Source organism: Piliocolobus tephrosceles, chromosome 1, assembly GCF_002776525.5.
Source record: "Piliocolobus tephrosceles isolate RC106 chromosome 1, ASM277652v3, whole genome shotgun sequence".
Taxonomy (NCBI): Eukaryota; Metazoa; Chordata; class Mammalia; order Primates; family Cercopithecidae; genus Piliocolobus; species Piliocolobus tephrosceles.
The window spans coordinates 25,423,870-25,444,898 of record NC_045434.1 but is presented as its reverse complement, the minus strand read 5'-3'; the positions used below and the strand labels follow the sequence as shown (position 1 = coordinate 25,444,898).

The following is a 21,029-nucleotide window of genomic DNA, read 5'->3' as shown; positions in this document are numbered from 1 at the left end:
TATCCCTGACTCAGAGCCTTCCATTCCAGCCCATGAAAACACTTCCTATCTTAGCTCTTCTTCCTTCCAACTGCAATGATAATTAATGCTCCTATAATGTCTTTTGTCCAGGGAACTCTGAGGGGTTGACGAGCATTACAGTATTGGTTCCTCTCTGATTAGCCATGGGAAAATGTCTGTTCTCGTTGTTCAGGAAAATTACCGCCCTTTCCAATTTAAGGCACTACACACCTTCTAAATCATCATTCTCAGGCCAGCAGAGGGAGGTGCCTATGTCAGAGGGGAAGCTGAAAGTTAAACACGGGAGGGACTTTGTCAGGGACCTGGCACGCTGCTCAGATGGTAGTGTTTCAGGAGGCTCTGACTCTGGGCTGATCGGTGCTATGGAAGGGCTGCATGTTCCAGGAGTCTCACCCATCAGGCTGCTGTCTCTGGTATGTTGCAGAGTACTTTAAGTATCATGATTTGAAATCATGAGCTGCCTATAAGCCACCTTTTGATGTTTCATGAGTCTATTTTAGTTGCTAATGGTTGTGTGTGTATGTGTGCACGCATGTGTGTGTAGCTCCTAATTGATAAGACAGTAAGGGGACAAAAATTGTAGAGTCTGGGACACCTCCATTCAGAAGTATGCAATATCACTTGTAGGGTGTCCAAGTAGTTAGATACAATGATTGCTTCAATGGGAAAATTGGCATTTTATACTCTACTCCTTTAGGACTCTTCCAGCGTTGTAATAAGGGTCTAGCTTTGGAGCTAGCTCAGACTGCCTTACACTTTAGGGAAAGATGAGATGGTGAATTTTAAAGTCGGAATTCTTGGCTTCAAAACCCAGGTGCTCCACTATTTGGCAGTGTGACCTTGGCAATTAGTTAACCTTTTCTTATCAAACAGTTTTCTCATGTGTAAATGTGTATAATCCCATCTCAAAAGATTGTTGTGGGATTAAATGTGATAATGAATGTAACGAGCTTAGCCTGGTGTCAGCATATGTCGTGCAGATGGTGGCTCTTATGTCATGCAGTGGCTGCTGCTGCTGCACTTGCTTACTGAGTTAAGCCAAGTACTTCTTTGCCTTTGTGAAAAGGAATGAAATTTTTTTTCTCTGTTTTCTCAGGATTTTTTTTTAACTTATAAACTGAGACCTGGAAAAAGCAATATTTACTCTCTCAGGCCCCTTTCCACCTAATAATCCTGACCCCAACATGTTGCTTTTGCATTTCCTTTTCTTCTTCTGATCTCATTAAAATAAGATATTTATATGATTATCAGATTGTTTCTATAGGATTCGGGTTTGATGAAGAATTCTCATTAATATTTGGTATCAAAACCAAAACCTCCATAAGCCAGATAACAGTGGGTATCATTTACCACTTATTAGGTCTAACACCTTTCAAGTGTTTCACATATGTTGATTTATTTAATTTCTCACAATTGTATGAGGTAGAAACTGCTAATTTTTCCATTTTTCAGAGGGAAAAACAGAGGCACAGAAACATTAATTAATTTGCTGAGGTTATACCACCTTGTCTTCCCGGGGTCTACTAAATGTTGGAGTCTGTGGTGAGGACTAAATGTGAAGGAGGCTGTATTGGGGATCTGCAAATCCCAGTGAAGATGAGGAGAAGAAAGAGGGGATGTGTGAGGTGACATTCAGCAGACGTGGCCCCTGGGCAGCTGGACTTCTCTAGAATGTTTGCAAGGAGAAAGTGTGCCTCAGAGCAGACTGAGGAAGGAAGAAAGGAAGGAGAGATGTTTCTCCACGCATTTCTCTCCATCTCTCATTCCCCTTTGCTTGAGGTTCCCTCCTCTTCTCCCCAAGAGCTCCCTGCCTGTCACTGCCAGGGTTTGTCATGCAGTCCCTCAGCGTAGCAGCTGCTCAGGAAGCAGACACTGTGATGTTCCATCCCAGTTAAAATGTGGGGGGACAACCTGGTGCAAGTGGCACCTGTCAGAGAGAGAAGGAAGGTGGTTTAGAGAAGCTGAGAAGGCCTGCCACGACTGTGTATTCACACAGGTGTAACTAGAAAGATGACTGTATCACCCCTATGATGGAACCCCCCTTGAGCCCAGATGATTTAATTTCCTAGACATACCATCACAAATACCACCAACCTGATGGTTTTAAACAAGAGAAATTTACTCTCTGGAGTAAAATTCTGGAGGCTAGAAGTCAAAACTCAAGATGTCATCAAGACCATGTTCCCTCCAAAGACTCTAAGCAAGAATCCCTCCTTGCCTCATCCTAGCTCCTAGTGGCTCCCAGCAATCCTTGGAGCCCCTTGGCTTGTATATGCATCTCTCCAATCTCTGCCTCCATCTTTGTATCATCCCCACCTCTGTGTCCCTCTATGTCCTCCCATCTTATAAGGACACCAGTCATTGGCCCATAGCCTCCCTCTAACTGCAGGATGATTTCATCTTGAGTTTTTAACTAATTACATCTGCAAAGATCTTTGCTACAAACAAAGTCACATTCTTAGTTTTGGGATAGGCAGACATTTTGGGGGGACACTATGTAACCCCCCAAGACACCAGGTCTTAGAAAGCCATAAGTGCTGTTGGCTGTGGTAAAATAAACTGAGCCAGTATGTCCTTGCCTGAGAGAGAACAAGGACCATTTAGTGCCTTTGTAAAGCATCAGGTCAAAATTTTTAAAATCAGAGTATCTCAGGAAGTATTGATCATTGATAAAGTTACTTGATAGCTACTAAGGATTGTGGGTTATAATGCATTTTCTTTGGGATGGTCAACTGAGATGAGCTGTGTGATCTAGCCATACTGTTACAAAAAATAGTTACATTGACGCAGAAGCCATCTAAGTAGGAATGGACACATCTACACACACACACACACACACACACACACACAAATAGGTAAATAGAAAAAGAGAGAATAAGTTTTACGTGACACTACTTATGATACCATTATGTTCATATAGCTGAAAAGACCACAAGTTCTTCGCATGTTGTGCATTTGGAGACTTCTTTTAGTTGAAGCTATGGGTTATTTTGGTATACAAAACATGACACTTTTTGTAGTTTTTCCTCTTCATTCTATGAATTATATTTTTTTCTCTGAAGCCATCTCGTTTTAGATATTGCCACATGATATGCTTTTCATTATTATTTTCTCTGTAATATTACTGGCCAGAAGGTCACATTATTTCAAGTCTTGCTTCAGTGACTCCTGAAAGCATTTTTTAGGGTAAAGGGTACAAATTGAGAAAAGAGGAGTGGAGAGTGCTTTTACTTCATTGATATGGGTCTATTTCAACTCATCCGTGGGAGAAAACACTGATTCAATATCAGCAATCAATATATCAGTCCCTGAGTTGGGACACAGTGGTGAATGCAAGGGCATCTTTCCTGCTTTCAGATGACTTGTTGTCTAGCTTACCAAACAGCAGCTGCTCAGATATACTGGGGTCATCTGTCAATCAACGAAAAATCAGAAAAACCGTACTTTCTTTTTTGTTGTTTTTGTTTTTAAAGACCGGGTCTTGCTCTGTCACCTAGATTGAAATGCAGTGGTGCAATCATAGCTCACTACAGCCTTGCACTCTTGGGACCAAGAGATCCTCCTCCCTCAGCCCCCCAGGTATCTAGGACAAAAGCCATACACCATGCCTAGCTAATTTTTAATAAAAATTTTGTAGAGACAGGATCTTGCTGTGTTATCTAGTCTCCTCTTGAACTCCTGACCTCAAGAGAGAATCTTGCCTCAGACTCCCAAAGTGCTGGGACTACAAACATAATCCCCCATGCCTGGCCAAAAACTGTACTTTCTGAGCTACTTCCTGATCTAAATTTCATATCTTGGGAGGCATCAGATAAGCAGAATTCACCTCTTGATCCTTAAGGTAGATCCTTATGAGGTCAAAAGACTGTGTGTGACCTTACAGGTCATTTGGTCCAGTCTCCTGATTTCAGTGAACAGACATTTCACAAATATTTACTGAATGTCCACAATGCAGCAGACACAGTGCTAATACCCTGAAGAAACAATGGTATGTAAAATCAGGCACAGGACTGGCCCTCTTAGAACTTATAGTCTAGTATGGGGAATCAGGTGTTACCAAATAATTATACAAACACATATAAAATTGTGATTGGAATAAGGGCTCTGAGGGGGTTTATGTAGCCCTATGAGAGTGTGGGGAGTTTTCTGATCTGATGTAACCCTGAGAGGTTCTTCATTTTGAGAGCACACGCTTCATTTTATAACACGCTTCAAAACAGATCTTCTCCACCAGCTGGGTAACCCTGGGCAAGTTTCTCTCTAAGCACCAGCACCCTCACTTGTAAAATTGGGAGGAAGTGTCTTTCAAAGAGTATGCAGATGACATTCAATAAAATGGATACAAAAGTGTGTGGCACAGTTAGACCTACTGATGTAAGCATGCAGGTTGGCAAGATCTCACTTTCCTTTGCTCAGGAAAATCTCCAGGCCCAGGGACAACATGGCCTAATGGGAAGCCTGACACACACAAAAGGACAAATCAGAGAGATTCCCAGTGGATTTTCAGGAGAAGATTTACCTTTGACTTCCTGAAGGGAAAAGGTTACAAAGGTGTTTGGATGGAATGATATTAAAGTTAAGGGTAGAAAAATGGTGGAAGTGGTGCTGGCTTTGCATTGAAGAAGGAAGCACATAGATGCTTCCCAACATCACACAGCTGGGGAGGACTTTCTTCTCCCCATGAGCAGCTAAGGACCACAGGAAACTGGAGACAGATGCCCAGTGCTGGAGACATTCACATTGTTTCAGGATCTTCCTCGGATCAAATCCGGACAGTTGTTCCTTATATCAGTCAGGTCCTGCAAGAAACAGGTCCATATTCAACAGTAGTGACTGGAGAGAATTAATGAAAGAACTATGTACAGAGATGTGAGCAGGGTTACTTGTGAACATCCCAGGGCTAGCTACAGCTATAAACCACGGTAACACCACCCCTATAGTCCTAAAGTTGCAGAGTGAGGGAGTGAGGTTATGGAACCTAGCAGAAGCATTCACCTTGGAAAGGGGGCCAGCCAGCAAAAGCTAAGGCTGCATGGCGAGAAACCTGGCCACTGCCAACCAGGCCTTGGTGGCAGGGAGCCAGGGGAATTCATATTTTGATCCGTCTCCTGATTCTTCCATATTCTGCTGGTGCCTCTCATTGGCCAAGCCCAAGCAGGAACCAGAGGGCAGGAGAGCACCTTAAGGCAGCACATAAAACCTCCAGTGCAGGGAAGAGAAAGATCTGAAAAGTAAATAGGGAATATTCAGCACATACCCTTGCAAAATGGTATCTCATTGTTGTTTGTACCAGCAGTACCAGGCCCTGTTCCAAGCACAGTACATTTACATGTATTGTCTCATTTAGTTTTCATGATAAATTAAAGAATGTGCATGTCTATTTGAGTGCATGTGCATATATTCTGCAGGGCTTTAGGAACACAGCAAAGATGCCGTAGCCCCTGTTAGTATCTTTTTCGGTGAAGCCAGCCCACTTCTGTAGAGAGTTGAATTATTTTGGTAGTTGTTAATATTGCAGCATTTTAAAAAGCTGAGGTAGAAAATAGTACTCATTAGTGTGCAGCGTGCTCAGCTCCAGGCTGTTGACAGGCATGAGAAGAAGGCTGAGCTGCTGCCTTTGCTGCAGTTCTCAGTTCTGCTGTCACTGCCTGTGTGGGTGGTGTGTGGCAGGAGGCAAATGGTGGGCTCCCTGAAAGCAGGATTAGGGTGCAAAACCCTCAGGAGAGCCCACAGGCCACAGAGCCAGGGGAGTATTTCTACAACAACCAACAGTGGGGTAGTTGGCAGAGGAGCCCTGCCTGGTTCTGCCTCATGCTTGGACACACATACAAAATCATAAACATTCTCAGGAAATAAATATGCACCTTTGCCGTGGTTTTACACTTTGGGATGCATGAAAGTCATGTGGGAAAGCTCATTAAAAAGGCAGATTCCAGCTAGGCATGGTGGCTCATGCCTATAATCCCAGCACTTTGGGAGCCCAAGGTGGGCAGATCACGAGGTCAAGAGTTCAAGACCATCCTGGCTAACATGGTGAAATCTCGTCTCTACTAAAAATGTAAAAATTAGCCAGGAGTGGTGGCGGGCACCTATAGTCCCAGCTACTCAGGCTGAGGCAGGAGAATCGCCTGAACTGGGAAGTGGAGGTTGCAGTGAGCTACGATTGTGCCACTGCACTTTAGCCTGGTGACAGAGCAGGACTCCATCTCAAAAAAAAAAAAAAAAAGGCAGATTCCAGGGCTCCACCTCCAGGATTCCACTGATGCAAGGCTATTAAAAACTCAGGAATCTGCCTTTAGCACACACCTCCATGGCTGTGATGCAGGTGGTCTGTAGACCTCACATGTATCAATTCTTTGGGGTAGGTGTGTGTTTTCAGAGCTGGGGGAGACAGTATGCTTCTTAGGTGACCAAGTCCATTATCTGAAATTGATGTACAGTGATTGTACAATGCTGACAAGAGGTGCCAATCTGCAGCTTCAGGAATGGGAGCAAGAATGTGAATCTTGGTTAAAGAGCGAGCCAAGCTTGATCAGAGGAAGCAGCACACAGAGACCGTACTGGAGGACGGCACCAGCAGAGATGTCCTGTATGGGAGAATGCTGTTTTCAGGGAGGCTGCTCCTCCTGTTAAAGCCCTGCCCCCACCACCTGCCTTCAGGATGGTAGGAGGGAAGAGCTTGGACAAACTCTGTGAACTGGCAAAGTGCTCTAGAATTGGCCACCTTGCTTTCCTAAAGGATGTGTCACCGAATCCCTCAATGCCATGTCCTCCGAGAGAACTGGCAGGGCTCAAACCGGGGAACATTGGCTTATGCCCAAGCCCTGCCACCCAATATTTCTGTAACTTTGGACATCACTGTGCCTCTCAAAGCCTCTATTTCCAAACTGATAAAATGGAAATGCCAACTTTACTACCTTCGCCAATGCAAAGATGAACTGAGATCTGTGACAGCCCTGCAAATGGAAAAGAATAAATATTTATTGAATGCTGGATTGTGTGGTTTATATACATTATGCAAAATGCCACACAAATGAAAGGGGCTATTATTTATTTTATAAACCTTAGGTTTACTCAAAAAGCCAATTTCAAATTAGAAAATTTGGCTTTAAATGAATCACTTAAGTACTTCCTGATGAAATTGTTTTCTTTCTTTTCCCCCGTTTGTATCCAAATCTCTCCAGTGAACCCCCATGCCTTTTTTTTTTTTTTTTTAACCATGGTCTCTGGCAGGTCATGAGCTCAGAGGTTGTAACAGGTATCCTGATCTCTGTTGCTCCACTTATGAGCACATAATATATTTACTGAACAATAATTCCAGCACCTACACATGCATCTCTGTGCTTCATTCATCCTCACAGACCCCAGAACACTAATTAGGCACTTGGGCCCTCAAGCTTCCTTCCATGAGTGTCTCAGAGCTAACTTGGCTTAGCATCACCCCGTCCCCATCCCTGCTCTCACCCCAAGACACAGTCCTGGTTCCCAAGCTCGCAAGTTCCCAAGCTTCTTCTCCACCATGATAGCTCCTCCATCTGCCTGCTATTCCCAAGCCTCCTGAATTCTCCACCCTCACTCTCTGCCTTTAGTGCTCACCCCTATTATCCTGACACCTCTCCCTGCAAACTCACTCTCAGGAACCTCTGCCATTGACATTCATCCACGTATTAATGGAACTCCAGAGAGTGGTGAAGCCACATTCCCCCAGATTTACTCATTCCCAAACCCCTCCAGTCATCATCTGCACAAGAACACTCTTCTGCCCTGCATAGTCCTGGGGTTGTTCATTACACTAACATGCATGATTGTCCCCTCAACTCCAGTTTCTAATGTTGCCCTGAGGTCAGAATAACAATGTACATTTGTTTCAAGCTTTACAATCGACAAAGTCTTTGCAAGACCATGGTTTGATATGACTGTCACAATAATCTTGTGGTGAGTGGCTGCTGTTGTGATTATCCTCCGTTTTACAGATGATAAAACAGAGGTTATGGGTTTTGTCTAATTCAGTGGTTCTCAACAAGAGATGATTTTTCCCTCCAGGAGACATTTAGCAATGTCTGGAACATTTTTGATTGTCACAGTGGTGGAAGAGAAGATGCTACTGGCATCTAGTGGATAGAGGCCAGGGATGCTGTCCAACATCCTGTAATACACAGGGCAGCCAGCCTCTACAACAAAGAACTATCTGACCCAAATCAGAAGGTCATTTTGATTACTTGCAGAACCAGAACTTTAACTTAGATATTTGGATTTCAGGAGTCTCCGCTCTTCTCAGAACCATCTGCCACTGCTCTGAGACCCTGCTGGGACCATTTGGCACCTGGGGTAGAATAGTTACTAACAAATTCAAGTCCCCTTTCTGTACTAGCTGTGATAATTGGGGTGAGCTACCAGTGATCTCTGAACCTAACTTTCCTAGAATTGCTGGCAGGTCAATTGGTCTATCATATGTAAAGCACATAGTAGAGTATTTAGCACACAGTAGGCGCACCTTATTCTACTCCTCCCAATCTTCTCTATTTCCTCAAGTTGGATTGTCACTCTTTCTCCTACTGCTTCCAATATAAGCATTTTTAACCTCATTGGTGGCCCTCAGGGTTAACCCCAAATAATATGACAGTGGGTTCCACAAATGATCTTAAAAAGCAATGGGTCATGCAAGGGTGGCAAGTTTGCTGAAGGTGAGGACAGCCTGGGTGTACTGAGGCTATTGAATGCCTTCCTCAGCTAAACCGTGAAAGTGGCAGACTCATTTTGGAGGAAAGCCATGGATGGCTCAGCATATACTTGCCGGGAAGTTTGTAATAGTACTCTGGCCGCCTAGAGCTGCAGCCAAGTCCTGATTATACACAGGAGTTAAAAGGGGAAAAAAGACAGCTGGCAAAATGGAATCCTCCAATAACTGACAGTCAATGTTTTGGGTTAAGCATCCATTCATCTGGGGCTACCCGCTTCCCCCAGGCACTAGCATGAGCCTTGCCTTCTCCTGTCTGAGCAGCCCTCCTCGGGGCCAACAGGTCACATCCATAATGCTCCAGTGGATCAGGTCTGCTCCAGGGTGATCTCTGTAAGTCTACATCATTCCCTCCCAATATACGATAGCAGCTACCCCAATCCATAAAGTGTAAAAGTAACTCAGGGATGAGTAGATTCTAGGGCCATTCTAGGGGCTCCCAAATAAGATTGGGCAAATTATTATATTCAGAATCTTTCAAAAAGGGATTGTATGTTTGAGAAAGCTGCCAGACAGGAGTGGATCCAGGTCCCAAAAAGTGTCACCAGAGTGGCTATGAGTTCCTATACCTTTTGGAAGAACCCAGACTTAATAAGTGTTGGTGAGGATGTGGAGAATAAATTGGAGCTCTCATACAGTGCTGGTAAGAGTGTAAAATGGCACGATTGCTTTGGAAAACAGTTTGGCAGGTCATTAAAAGATTAAACACAAAATTACCATATAACCCAGCAATTCCACTCCTGAGTATACACCCAAGAGAAATGAAAATATGTGTCCACACATATACTTCTACATACATGTTTGTAGCAACACTGTTCATAATAGCCAGAAGGTGGAAACAACCCAAATGTCCATCAACTTATAAATGCAGAAATGATGTATGGTAGACCTACACTGTAGAATATTACCTGGCATTGTAAAGAAATGAACTAGTGACACATGCTGCAAAATGGATAAACCTTATGAACCACTAACATAAAACATTATGCAAAGTGAAAGAACCTATTCACGAAAGACCACATATTGAATGATTCTATTCATATGAAATGTCCAGAATAGACAAATCCATAGAGACAGAAAGTAGATTAATTGTTGCCTAGGGCTAAAGGATGAAGGGAAATGGAGAGTGACTACTGATGTGCTCAGGGTTTCTTGTTGGGTGGTTAAAATATTCTAAAATTGCTTGTGGTGGTGGTTGCATAAACTCTGTGAACATACTAATTTAAGGGATATATTGAATTATATACCTTATGTAGTGAATTGTATGGTATGTTAATTATATCTCAATACAGCTGAAAAGAAGGAGGAGGATAAGGAGAAAGAAAAGAAGAATAAGAGAGAGAAGAAAGAGAAAAATCATGCAGACTTTTGAATGCTCTTTGTCAGAATCTCCAAAATATCTCAAGTCCATTATCTACTAGGAGGTAAGACAGCCCAGTGGTGAATCGTGTTGGTGCCAGAATCAAAATTAGTGAACTGAGTAATATAGGCTTCAGCATCACTACATAACTTCTTGAGAAATGACACCTGGAATTTGGGTAGAGTGTTCTGCATTATCTTCTATACAGTGATTCTCACTTCAGTGAGTATCAGGTTACCTAAAGGGCTTGTTCAAACACGCATTGCTGGACCCTACTCCTAGAGTGTCTGATTCATCAGTCCTGAGTGGGGCCAGAGGATTTGCATTTCTAACAAGTTCCCAGGTGATGCCGATGCTGCTGGTTTTAGAGCAACACCCTGAAAACTACTCATTGAATTTTTAATTCTTTAAAGTCCCCAGGGTCTATTGAGCAGACTTTTCAAATAACAGCAGAAATGCATAGTGCAAATTAGTTATATGTGTATGTTAATATAAATATTTTATGAGTGCATTATTTGACAATTATTCCTAAATGTTATAATTAGTAACTGCAGTTTTGATGAAATGATGGAAGGAATCGCAGAATGGGAATCAGAAGACATGGGGTCATATCCTTCCAGTTCTAGAAATTTGGCCCAAAATGCTCTCTCACCACAGTTTCCTCATCTGTGAGAAACTAATTCCAATAATGCCTCACTAACATATAAAGTTATGAGGAAGATAATATAGTAACCTAGTTGAAAATACATGGTCAACTGTAAATGCATTAATCTTATGTCCTCAATGTCTGTGTATGGAAACCATTCTCTGTGCGGTCACTGGAATCTCTCTCAAAGGCATCATCAGTTTCTGGAATCTCCTGAGACACTGGATGAGTTAGGTTGCTTTCAGCTTCGAGTAACAGAAATCTATATTCAAACTGGACTCTAGCATGAAGATATTTATTTTTGCACGTTACAGGGAATCCAACTGAGGTAGTTCTAGCTGTAGTTGAAAGAAATCTGCAGAGAATGGAGATCAGGCAGAGGCCCTGGAAATCGCTGGAAAATAAATGTATAATAAAGATGAGTGTTTACAATAATTTGCTTTGTCTGTTAGAGCACTTTAAGGTTTAAAGTAGCTCATGTCATGCCCAGAATGCAAGATACAACTCATGAGCATCAGGATGATAAACTGAAAAAAATTAAACAAACAAAGCAAAACTAAAAACCTCTAGCGTAGAGGTTCTCAACCCTGGCTTCCGGTGAGAAGCCTATAGGGAGGTTTCAAAGGACGTCATTGTCGGGACCCTGCTTAGAAGCTTCTGATCTGATTGGTCCAGAAATTGCTCAGACGCTGAAGGTTTCCAAAAGCTTTCCAGGTAATCCTTAAATGCTGATAAGGTTGAGAATGATTGCTTCAGCATATCATGAATCAGAGAGATCGTTCTAAGCTAAGAAGAATTCCGATGCCAGCACTGGGCGGTTACTTAGGGATAGAAGTGATGGGAGAAGATGGTGCTAAACAAAACTAAGCCTCATATATCTGTTCAGCCCAGAGCCTCTCCCCCTCGCTTCAGTAACCATGATCATCAGAGAAAACTGCACGCCCAACACACATGCGCGCGCGTGCACACACACACACACACTCGTTAATTGTTGCTTTATTCTCATGTATGACTTTCTTTCCCTTTTAAGGCTATCTTGGTGTTTGATCTAGACTGAATACCATCTGGCAAATGTGCCATAGATGAGGCAGATGGTGAGATTAATAGTGTGATTTTTCTCTGGCTCCACATTCCTTTAGGAAAGTGACTCTTAGACATTGATGTGAATAAAAATCACCTGGAAAACTTTTTTTAAAAATATAAATACCTGAGCACTCCCTGTGAGGTTATGATTTAGCAGGCCTGCAGAAGAGCCAGAGTCTAGACATTTTAACAAACTTCACAGAGGCTTTAGATAGAATTGGTCTATGATCACAATTCTAAGAAACTTTCAGAACAACACTGATGAGAAATGGGAAGTACTTTGTGCTTAAGAGATGCCGAAAGGTTTCAAGAAAAATTGAAAAGCCAAATCATCAATGAATGCATGGAATGGGTAATGAGTACATGAAAAGATGCTCAAAATCATGGGTCATTAGAGAAATGAAAAATCACAACCACACTGAAATATCACTACAAACCTATTTGAGTAGCTAATTTTTTTTAATGGTAATTTTCTGGTAGTGGTGGACAATGGTATCACCACTTTCAGTTTCTTTTAAGTTAAACATACATTACCTTCTGATCCAGCAATCCCACTCCTAGGTACTGACCCAAATGAAATAAAAGTTTGTTCACACAAAAACCTATACATAGATGTTTATATCAACTTTATTTATAATTACTTTTACATAATTCATTATATAAAATATAATGAATTTTCAAAAACTGGAAACAACCCAAATGTCTTTCAACTGGTAAATATATAAAGAATCTGTTGTACATCCATGCTGTGAAATGTTACTCAACAATAACAAGAAACAAAATACTAACACATACAACGAGATGTTGAATTTTAAAATGAATGAATCTTAAAAGCATTATGTTAAGTGAGAGGTGGACATGAATGACTACATGTAGTATGATTCCATTTATTTGAGATTCTGGAAAAGGCAAAACTATGGAGACAGAAAGTAAATCAGTGGTTACCAAGAGCTGGGTGTTTGGGAAGATTTGACTACAAAAGAGATATGAGGGGATGTTTTGGATTGATAGAACTGTTCTAAGTCTTGATTAGGGTGCTGCCTATATTACTGTACACTAAGTATTTCAAAAGGTGAATTAATTATATGTGAATTATAACTCAATGAAAAGAAAATTCAATGTGAGGACAAAAATACCAAAGGATAAAAAGGGGGTTTATTTAGATTAAACCCATTACATTTTTGAGAGCAGAGCACAGTTTCTAGACCTGACTGGGTCCAATTTCAGCAGCATGGTAGAAGCTTAAATGTAGAAATTTTCTCCAACTTATCTCCCCATGGGCCTATAGTACTTCCTGATGCAACTTATGAGTTCTCAGAGTAGCCCTGCAAACTGGTATATCCATGCTTATACTCAAGGGTTAAAAAGTGTTGGACTGACAACTTAAAAAAAAAAAAAAAAAACAGGCATTCAGGCTTACAGAAATCTAGATGGCTCTGTTCCTTCAGTCTATGATTTCGGTGTTTTGAAATCACTGTCTGGTTGTGTGGTCCCGGAAGGCTAGTTTGGAGAACAAATACAGGGGTTTGCTAGTAGCGGGTAGGGTAGGACAGAAAGGGGTGAGGTGCTAAAAGGTGAGGAACAAATATGCTGCTGATCAGTGTTTTTCAACTGAATGTTTCTATAGGGGGATAGGGCAGTTGGCTTTTATAATCTACCTACAAAGTCGTTCTTTCTCCGGGGAGCTTCTTAGACTTACATGCTATTGGTATATTCCTAGAATTCCACCTTAAAACAAGCTGAATGTCCTTATGGCTGACATCTCAGCATGGAAAAGTTTTGCTTAAGCGATGACACACTGCAGTTGGATCCTTCTCACCCACATCTGGAAGCCACATGTCAGCAGCAGCTATATAAAACAGTCAGACCAGCAATCTTAGAGTGACATTGTTTGCCAAAATCCCAGGCAGCATGGACCTCAGTCTTCTCTGGGTGCTTCTGCCCCTAGTCACCATGGCCGGGGGCCAGTATGGCGATTATGGGTACCCATACCAGCAGTATCATGACTACAGCGATGATGGGTGGGTGAATCTGAACCGGCAGGGCTTCAGCTACCAGTGTCCCCAGGGGCAGGTGATAGTGGCCGTGAGGAGCATCTTCAGCAAGAAGGAAGGTTCTGACAGACAATGGAACTACGCCTGCATGCCCACGCCACAGAGCCTCGGGGAACCCACGGAGTGCTGGTGGGAGGAGATCAACAGGGCTGGCATGGAATGGTAAGGGCCAGTGGCTGCACTGCACTGGGTCTGGGAACATCTCTGCATATCCCTCATCCTGGGGGCTGCTAGACTCTCAAGGAATATCAGTAACCAAACCCTGGGCAAATCCCAGCCCAAACCTCACCACTGCATACTCTGGGTGGAGCAGGGCTGCTGCTGAGCAGACTACATTACAGGACAAAAACCCGGGATAGGGAGTGTCTAAGGGAGATAGACTCCTCTGTGGCTCTGTTCCTTCCAGAAGCTGTTCTACCTACTCTCAGTTTGGGCCGGGGACTGGTGTAGGTCTGCAAGAAGCTTGCTTACCAGACTACCAAAAGATATGTACAGAAACTGAAGAAACTTTATAGCAATTTAAACTTGCTATGCCATCGGAATGGCATTTTTCTTTTTTAGCAATTTATTTTTACTATTTTACAAAAATATGGGCCCACAGTAGTCTGGGAACAAGAAAAATAAACAATTGATCTCTCAGCACAGAGGGTTTGAGAAATATTGATTTAGAGCAAGTGAATGGGGAAGAGGGGACAAGGAAATTTAGGCAAAGGAAAGTGAAATTAAATAGCTGTCTACTGCCTTGATTACATGTGCTCTCTCAATTATGAGTACTGAGGTCCTTCTCTCTGCCTGAATTTAAAGTGGGTTTTATTGCTGGAAAATAGTTTACTAAAGGGTTTTAGAGAGAGGTACTGTCTTCCCCTGACTACATTCTGCCCTAGGGAGTGACATGGAACTTGTTCGAGCTTGTACTTTTTTGTGGGTGTGATTGTCTCAGCCCAGGTGCTTGGTCAGGAGCTCATCCTAGTAGCCATTAACTGCTAGGCTGATTATTGACAACAGCCTAGATGGAGCCAGCACTGTAGGAGGTTTGGAGGAGAGAACGGAGGAGGCGGTCCAGGGAGGAGGAAGCCCACCTGGAGGGCGGCTGCGTGTGCTATCTGTAGAGCAACCCAAATGCGTGGCAACAAGTACTTAGTGTAGTGGAGCTGGGAGGGATCAAGCATAAAGCCTGGCTAGGTATGGTGGCCCACGCCTGTAATCCCAAGCGCTTTGGGAGGCTGGGGTGGGAGGATCACTTGAGATCAGAGTTCGAGACCAGCCTAGGCAACACAGCCAGACCCCATCTCTACAGAAAAAAAAAAAAAAAAAAAAAAAAAAAGCCCAGTGTAGTTATACACAGCCTGTGGTCCCAGGTTCAGGAGGCTAAGGCAGGAGGATCACTTGAGCCCAGAAAGTCGAGGCTGCAGTGAGCCATGCTCACCCCACTGTGTTCCCCACTGGGTAGCAGAGCACGACCCTGTCTCAAAAAAAAAAAAAAATAGAAAAAAGAAAAAGCATAGAACCCTGGGGGAACACAACCAGTAGAGAGGTGATGATGGGAAATCCAAGAGCAAGAAACACCGATGGGTGGAGGAAGCAGGCAAGAGTGCAGGCCTCTATGTAATAACAGCAGCTACCATTTATTGAGTGCTTACTCTGAGCAGGCTCCATACTAAGTGCTTTACGTGGATTATCTCATGTAATGCTCAAAACAAGTGTATATGCCATTTATAGGTAGACAAATTGCAGTCTAGAGATCAGGTATTTCCTCGACTAGAAAGCTGGGGTTTGGATCCAGAGAGTCTTGCGTCAAAGAGTTTGTGCTTTGCTATAGTGATGGGCTCCTGAGAGGCTGCTGCCTCCACACAGTGTGGGCTCCCACCCGACAGCTGACTCTGTCGGCAGAGCCAGTGCCACTGGACCAGACTCAGGACAGTTCTTCCTCCTGGAGAGGGTGGGGACCCGCAAGACCCCAGCAGAAGACCAGCCCCGGAGGGATAAGCCCTACTTGGTTACTAGGACTGTGGAGGGGCTCAGCCGGCCTGAAGAAGGGTTGGAGAGAGGACTCACACAGGCAGCAGCAGGTGAGGGCACCGGGGCTGTGGAGGCTGCTTGGACAGCCTTTATGGGCCATCCTCATCCATCCCCATGGCCTCTGGTGAGCAGATACAGTTATTCGAAACCTCTTCTGACAGATGCTGATTCAGAGACCTGGCTCGCCTTGATTGTAGTCTCCATGACTCCTCACAGCCAGGCCCACTGCCTAACGTGGAGCATGGCAATGACCTAATTACAACTGTCCCTCCAATCCTCACCTCTCAGGAGCACCATCACATGGGCGAGACTCCTTTCTAACAGCCCTTTTTAGAGCCCCAGTCAAGCAGCACTCAGCAATGGTTCCCCAAGCCCTAGAAGAAGAGCCCTGGGCTCTGAGTCAGAAGGCCTGGGTCTGGATCCTGGTTCTAATGACTTGTGGTGTGACCTTGGCCCAGACGCTCAGCCCTCCAGGCTCCCGCCTCATTTGGAAAATAAGCAGTCAGGCTGCATGATCTCTGAAGGCTCCACAGAGCTCTGGCTCACCCGTGAAAATGCTCTTGGCTTTTTCTTGCATTCTGTTGATCTCTGTGTTCATCCGTGCTAGAGAGAGAAGCCAAATGATGTTTAGTTTTAAACTTGCCAACTGTGACTGGTTTGTCGTGAACTCCCAAACTATTTGAAGAAAAGCAAAAGAGGAAGAAGGTGAAATAACATGATTTTATTTGGCCCATGGGAGTCGAGGGAAAAGCTGACAGGCGAGATGTCTCTTCCACCTCCTCTTCCTCAGCATTTTTGGGTGTGCAGTGTCTAGTAATTTTGGTTTCCTTTCCTCCTTCCACCCTCTGTTGCCTCCTTCTCCCCCTCTACTAATCACAGGGTTGAAAACTCACAAACATGCAAAACAGCTTCTTTACAATAAGATCCAGCTGCCCCAGGACTGACACCAATTACCCTGGAAGCACTTTTAAAAATGATTATGCCTTTGAATTCAGGCTCCAGTCTCAGTGAAAAATCTGAAAGGAAAGAAATTGCTTATGGGCTGGGGAGCAATTACATCTTCACATTGGCTACAGGCTTAGTCTGTTCTCAGGGAACAGTTGTTGATGCTTTTGTGCAATTTGGCTGCCTTGTGTAAATTAGCTTTCAGGTTTATTTTAAAAGAGGGGAGGAGTCTCAAACATAGGCTTGACAATAGCACACCGGATCTGCTAAAAAGAAAACCTTTCTAATCAAAGTGCCATCTTTAAAAGGTGCTGCCATCATAGCTGAGTGGTCTGTGGTGCTGCCATTGATCACAGTTTCTCTGTTGAAAACCAACTCTTCAGATGTCAGCTTCTGAAGTGTGGATGCTGGTCTCTGGCACTAACAACAGCCAGGAGGCCTTATCTGGGTCCCCATGAGTGGTATCTTGCCATCCCAGGGCATGCCTAGGTTGTTCTCAGGGAATCTGCTCTAACTTGGGTCAGCACAGGCTGTAGGGCACTGAGTCCTGTGTGGAATAAAATGAAGCCAAAATTTTCTAGTGAGATTGAGCTACTGTGTAGTGGAAGGAGCCCTGGGCTTGGATGGAGGAAACCTGGATTCACAGCACCTGCTGGTATCTGTGGCATTCGGTACCTCATTCTGGCAGAAAAGAAAGAGAGAAGGAAAGAAAAGAAAAGAAAAGAAAAGAAAAGAGAAAAGAAAAGGAAGGGAAGGGAAGGGAATGGAAGGAAAAGAAAGAGAGGGAGGGAGGATGGAAGGAAGGAAGAAAGGAAGGAGGGAAGGAAGGAAGGAAGGAAGGAAGGAAGGAAGGAAGGAAGGAAGGAAGGGAGGAGGGAGGGAGGGAAGAAGGGAAAAGGAAGGTGTGACTCCCACCTCACAAGCTGTTACTTGCGTTACTATGATACTTGTAGGATAAAGTATAAGAAAACTCTAAAGCAAGTTGAAGTCTAAAACAAATGCCTAACACACCATGGACAGTTAGTAAAAGTTTAGTGAATCTGGAATTGATGTGGCTTATGTTGGGCAAGCCAACTTTCCACGGACTCTGAGTTCAGAGGAAAAGTGTTCCATTTATTGGCATCTACTTTTTACCCCGGGCTTCAAGGAATCCCAAGGAGATGTTTTGGAGTGGGAGTTTGTGTTAGAGCCGAGTTTATGAATTCACCAATGACAAGCCGCAGACTGGAGGAGAGGAGAAAGGAATCTATGCAACAGGGCTATGGAAGCATCGAGGTGCATTTGAAGGTGGATAGGTTGGGTGGGAACTCCATTTCCCATGGTCGGACTGTTTCCTTAATCTAAGCAAGACCAAGCCTCAGTGTAGTGCAGGGCCGTCGTCCTGAGTCATGGTTCTGAGTATTGAGTACTCACAGCGCCCACTTCCTCGGGGATGCTTTCCAAGACCACCTCCACTCCCCACGCATCTCGCTGTCTCCACTCCCTCAGCCTGCTTGTTTCCTACAATGCCCTTGTCACTGCCTGATTGGCATTTGTTTCTTGTTTTGTCTCCCTCACCAAAATACAAGCTTCATGAACACAGGGTCTTTGTCTTATGCACCACCGTATCCCCAGTGCCTAGAAAAGTGTTGGTACATAACAGGCCCTCAGTACATACGCAGTGAAAGACTAAATCAGCAGTCCAAACCCCAGCCAGTGTCCCGACGGCCCTCAGGAAAGAGGCCTGCAGATTTTCCCACAGGGGAACCATTTTGCTTATGCCTTTGATTCCCAATATTCCAGTGTCCAGTCCATAGTAGGGGTTTCAACTGTATTGTTCACATCTCATCTTGATTTATTGCATTTACCAACAGGCAGGATGGTCTTTCAGGATTTCTTAAGGATAGCTAAAGCATGCACAGAGGGTGGCTGACACACTGCCACTGCAGAATGAAGTTTTTATCAGATTTTCGTTCTCTTGGTAGTCTTAAGGTCTCGATCAGTTTCAAAAACTGAATAGTAAACTCTTTATTTCAAAAGCCATAAGGACTAAATGCTGCACAGTAACCTATCCTGGTTTGACATTTGTGGAACAACTGATGAAATCCAAATTCTGGAGTTTGGTGTTATACCAGGGTTAATTTCTTAGCATTCCTAGACACTCCAGAGTTATGAAAATTAACATTAGAGGAACCTGGGTGAAGAGTATACATGAATTTTGTGTGTTGTCTTTAAAAGCATTCTGTAAATCTAAAATTACTTCAAAATAAAATTTAAAAAATAAATATAAGGATGCAGTACAAACATAGTACACCAGAATCCTGGAATCCCAGCCCTGGAGGGGTCTTGCACACAATCTAGAGAAATCTCCTTGCCTCATAGAATAGGAATAAAGGCCATGAGACTGAAGCGATTAAAAACTGAATAAAAACAATAAAAACATTGCTGTCAGGTTAGGAACTGTCATCCTCGTTTTACAGAAGTAGATATAAATATCAGCAGAAGGGGAGAGATGGGTCACGGAGCAATTCTGTTTGGAATTAGGAGAGAAAACCATAACTTTACATAAGTATAGGTTCTATGGCCCTAACCCTGATCGCATAGTGATTTATGATTTATAAAGTATTCCTCATTTATATGCTCATTTGTTTATTCATTCACTACCAAATGCTTATTAGCACAAACTTTGCCAGGCCCCAGGAAGATGGAGATGAAGAACATACAGTCTATGCCCGTGAGTTACTCAAAATCTAATATTGTTTGATCTTGGCAACAATATTGGAAGCCAGGTGTTTTTCATATGAGGAGGTTGCCCTTGCATGGCTAGCAGATGGCAGAGGAAGGACCTGAGCCAGCCAGCCTGATTCCACAGTGCTGTGGGTGATATGAAATGCTGATGTTATTTTTGTTCCTAGATAAAGCCATAGTGAATGCTGATCTAAAAAAGATATCAAATCCACATAAGGATGACTTCTGAGGGCAAGAAGGCTGAGTGTGGGAGAATAGGGCTATGACAGATCTAGGATTCTTGCCAACTTTCCATCTAGGTCACTCTCCTAAGTGCTAGGAATCAATTGTCTGGGGGAACTTGAGCTCTGCACAAATGGCTGTTGGCTGTTCTTGTAAGGATGGCAAAAGCTCCCTCCTCCCAGGAGGGGATTTGCTTCTGTCTGGGAAACTGCAGGACACAATCTTCCTAATCAATAAGAGATTTCTGCAGAGTTAAGATATCGTGTGTGTGTGTGTGTGTGTGTGTGTGTGTGTGTGTGTGTGTGTGTGTTTCTTTGAGGTATCTTGAAATATTGAAATGTTAATGAAGTTTAGAGTCAGACAGAACAATTCTCAAAATGCAACCCCACTAACCCCACTATTACCTTTACTCAAGTCATCTCAGCTCTCAAATCCTCAGCTTTCACATCTAAAACACACCTCCCTAGAACTGTTCTGAGAATTAAATAAGATAATATATGTATATTAATGTGTGTCCTTAGGAGAATTACTTATCCTCTGTAAATCTGAGTTTCCTTATACATAAAATGGTGATAGTGGTGAGAAGCTCATTATTTGAGCCCATTTTATAGGACTGTTTTGATAATTAAAATAATTAATGCACGCTTAGTGCTAAGCACAATGCATGGCACATTGCAAGCCCTTGAGAAAAGTTATTTATTATTACTTTTCATGACTACTCTGTGGAAACTGAGACTCATGGAGACAAATATCACACAGTTGGTAAATTATGAAGCTGGAGTTGAAAACCAAATTGCTAGATTACAGAGCCTCTGAAATATATCATTTTGCTTTTGGAACATATAATTTAATCACAATCTATAAATATTATGTGTACATTATGAGTGTCTTGAATATTTATTACATTTTAATAGACACGGAGATAGCATTAGATCCCTTGGTTAAAAATATTGTAATTGATATTCATAAACTCACATCAAATTTATTGTGATGCTAACATAGCTCACGCAATCCCTGCATGACCTGGAATTGCTCTCAGGACATAAACGCATCTCACAAGATAATCTAGATCTTCTCAGAGGCCTTTGGGGTAGCCTCTCCTGCATGTATTTTTCCAAAGAAACAGGAATTTGTATTTTGGGAGGCGGTCTCACTCTGTCCTGTGCTAGGTCTTTCTATCCAGAGATGCTGTTCTCCAGGTCATTTCTGCTTCAC

The 21,029-nt window shown here is 43.1% G+C and overlaps 1 protein-coding gene across 1 annotated transcript in view; it reads left to right on the top strand.

The window, feature by feature from the left end:
* The first annotated feature begins 13,732 nt into the window (after positions 1-13,732).
* Positions 13,733-21,029, top strand: part of DPT (dermatopontin) — a 34,329-nt gene continuing 27,032 nt past the window's right edge. Inside the window, exon 1 of the mRNA XM_023207107.3 lies at positions 13,733-14,063. Within this exon, the coding sequence (XP_023062875.2) occupies positions 13,759-14,063 (305 nt within the window). The 5' untranslated portion in view covers positions 13,733-13,758. The remainder of the gene's footprint in view (positions 14,064-21,029) is intronic.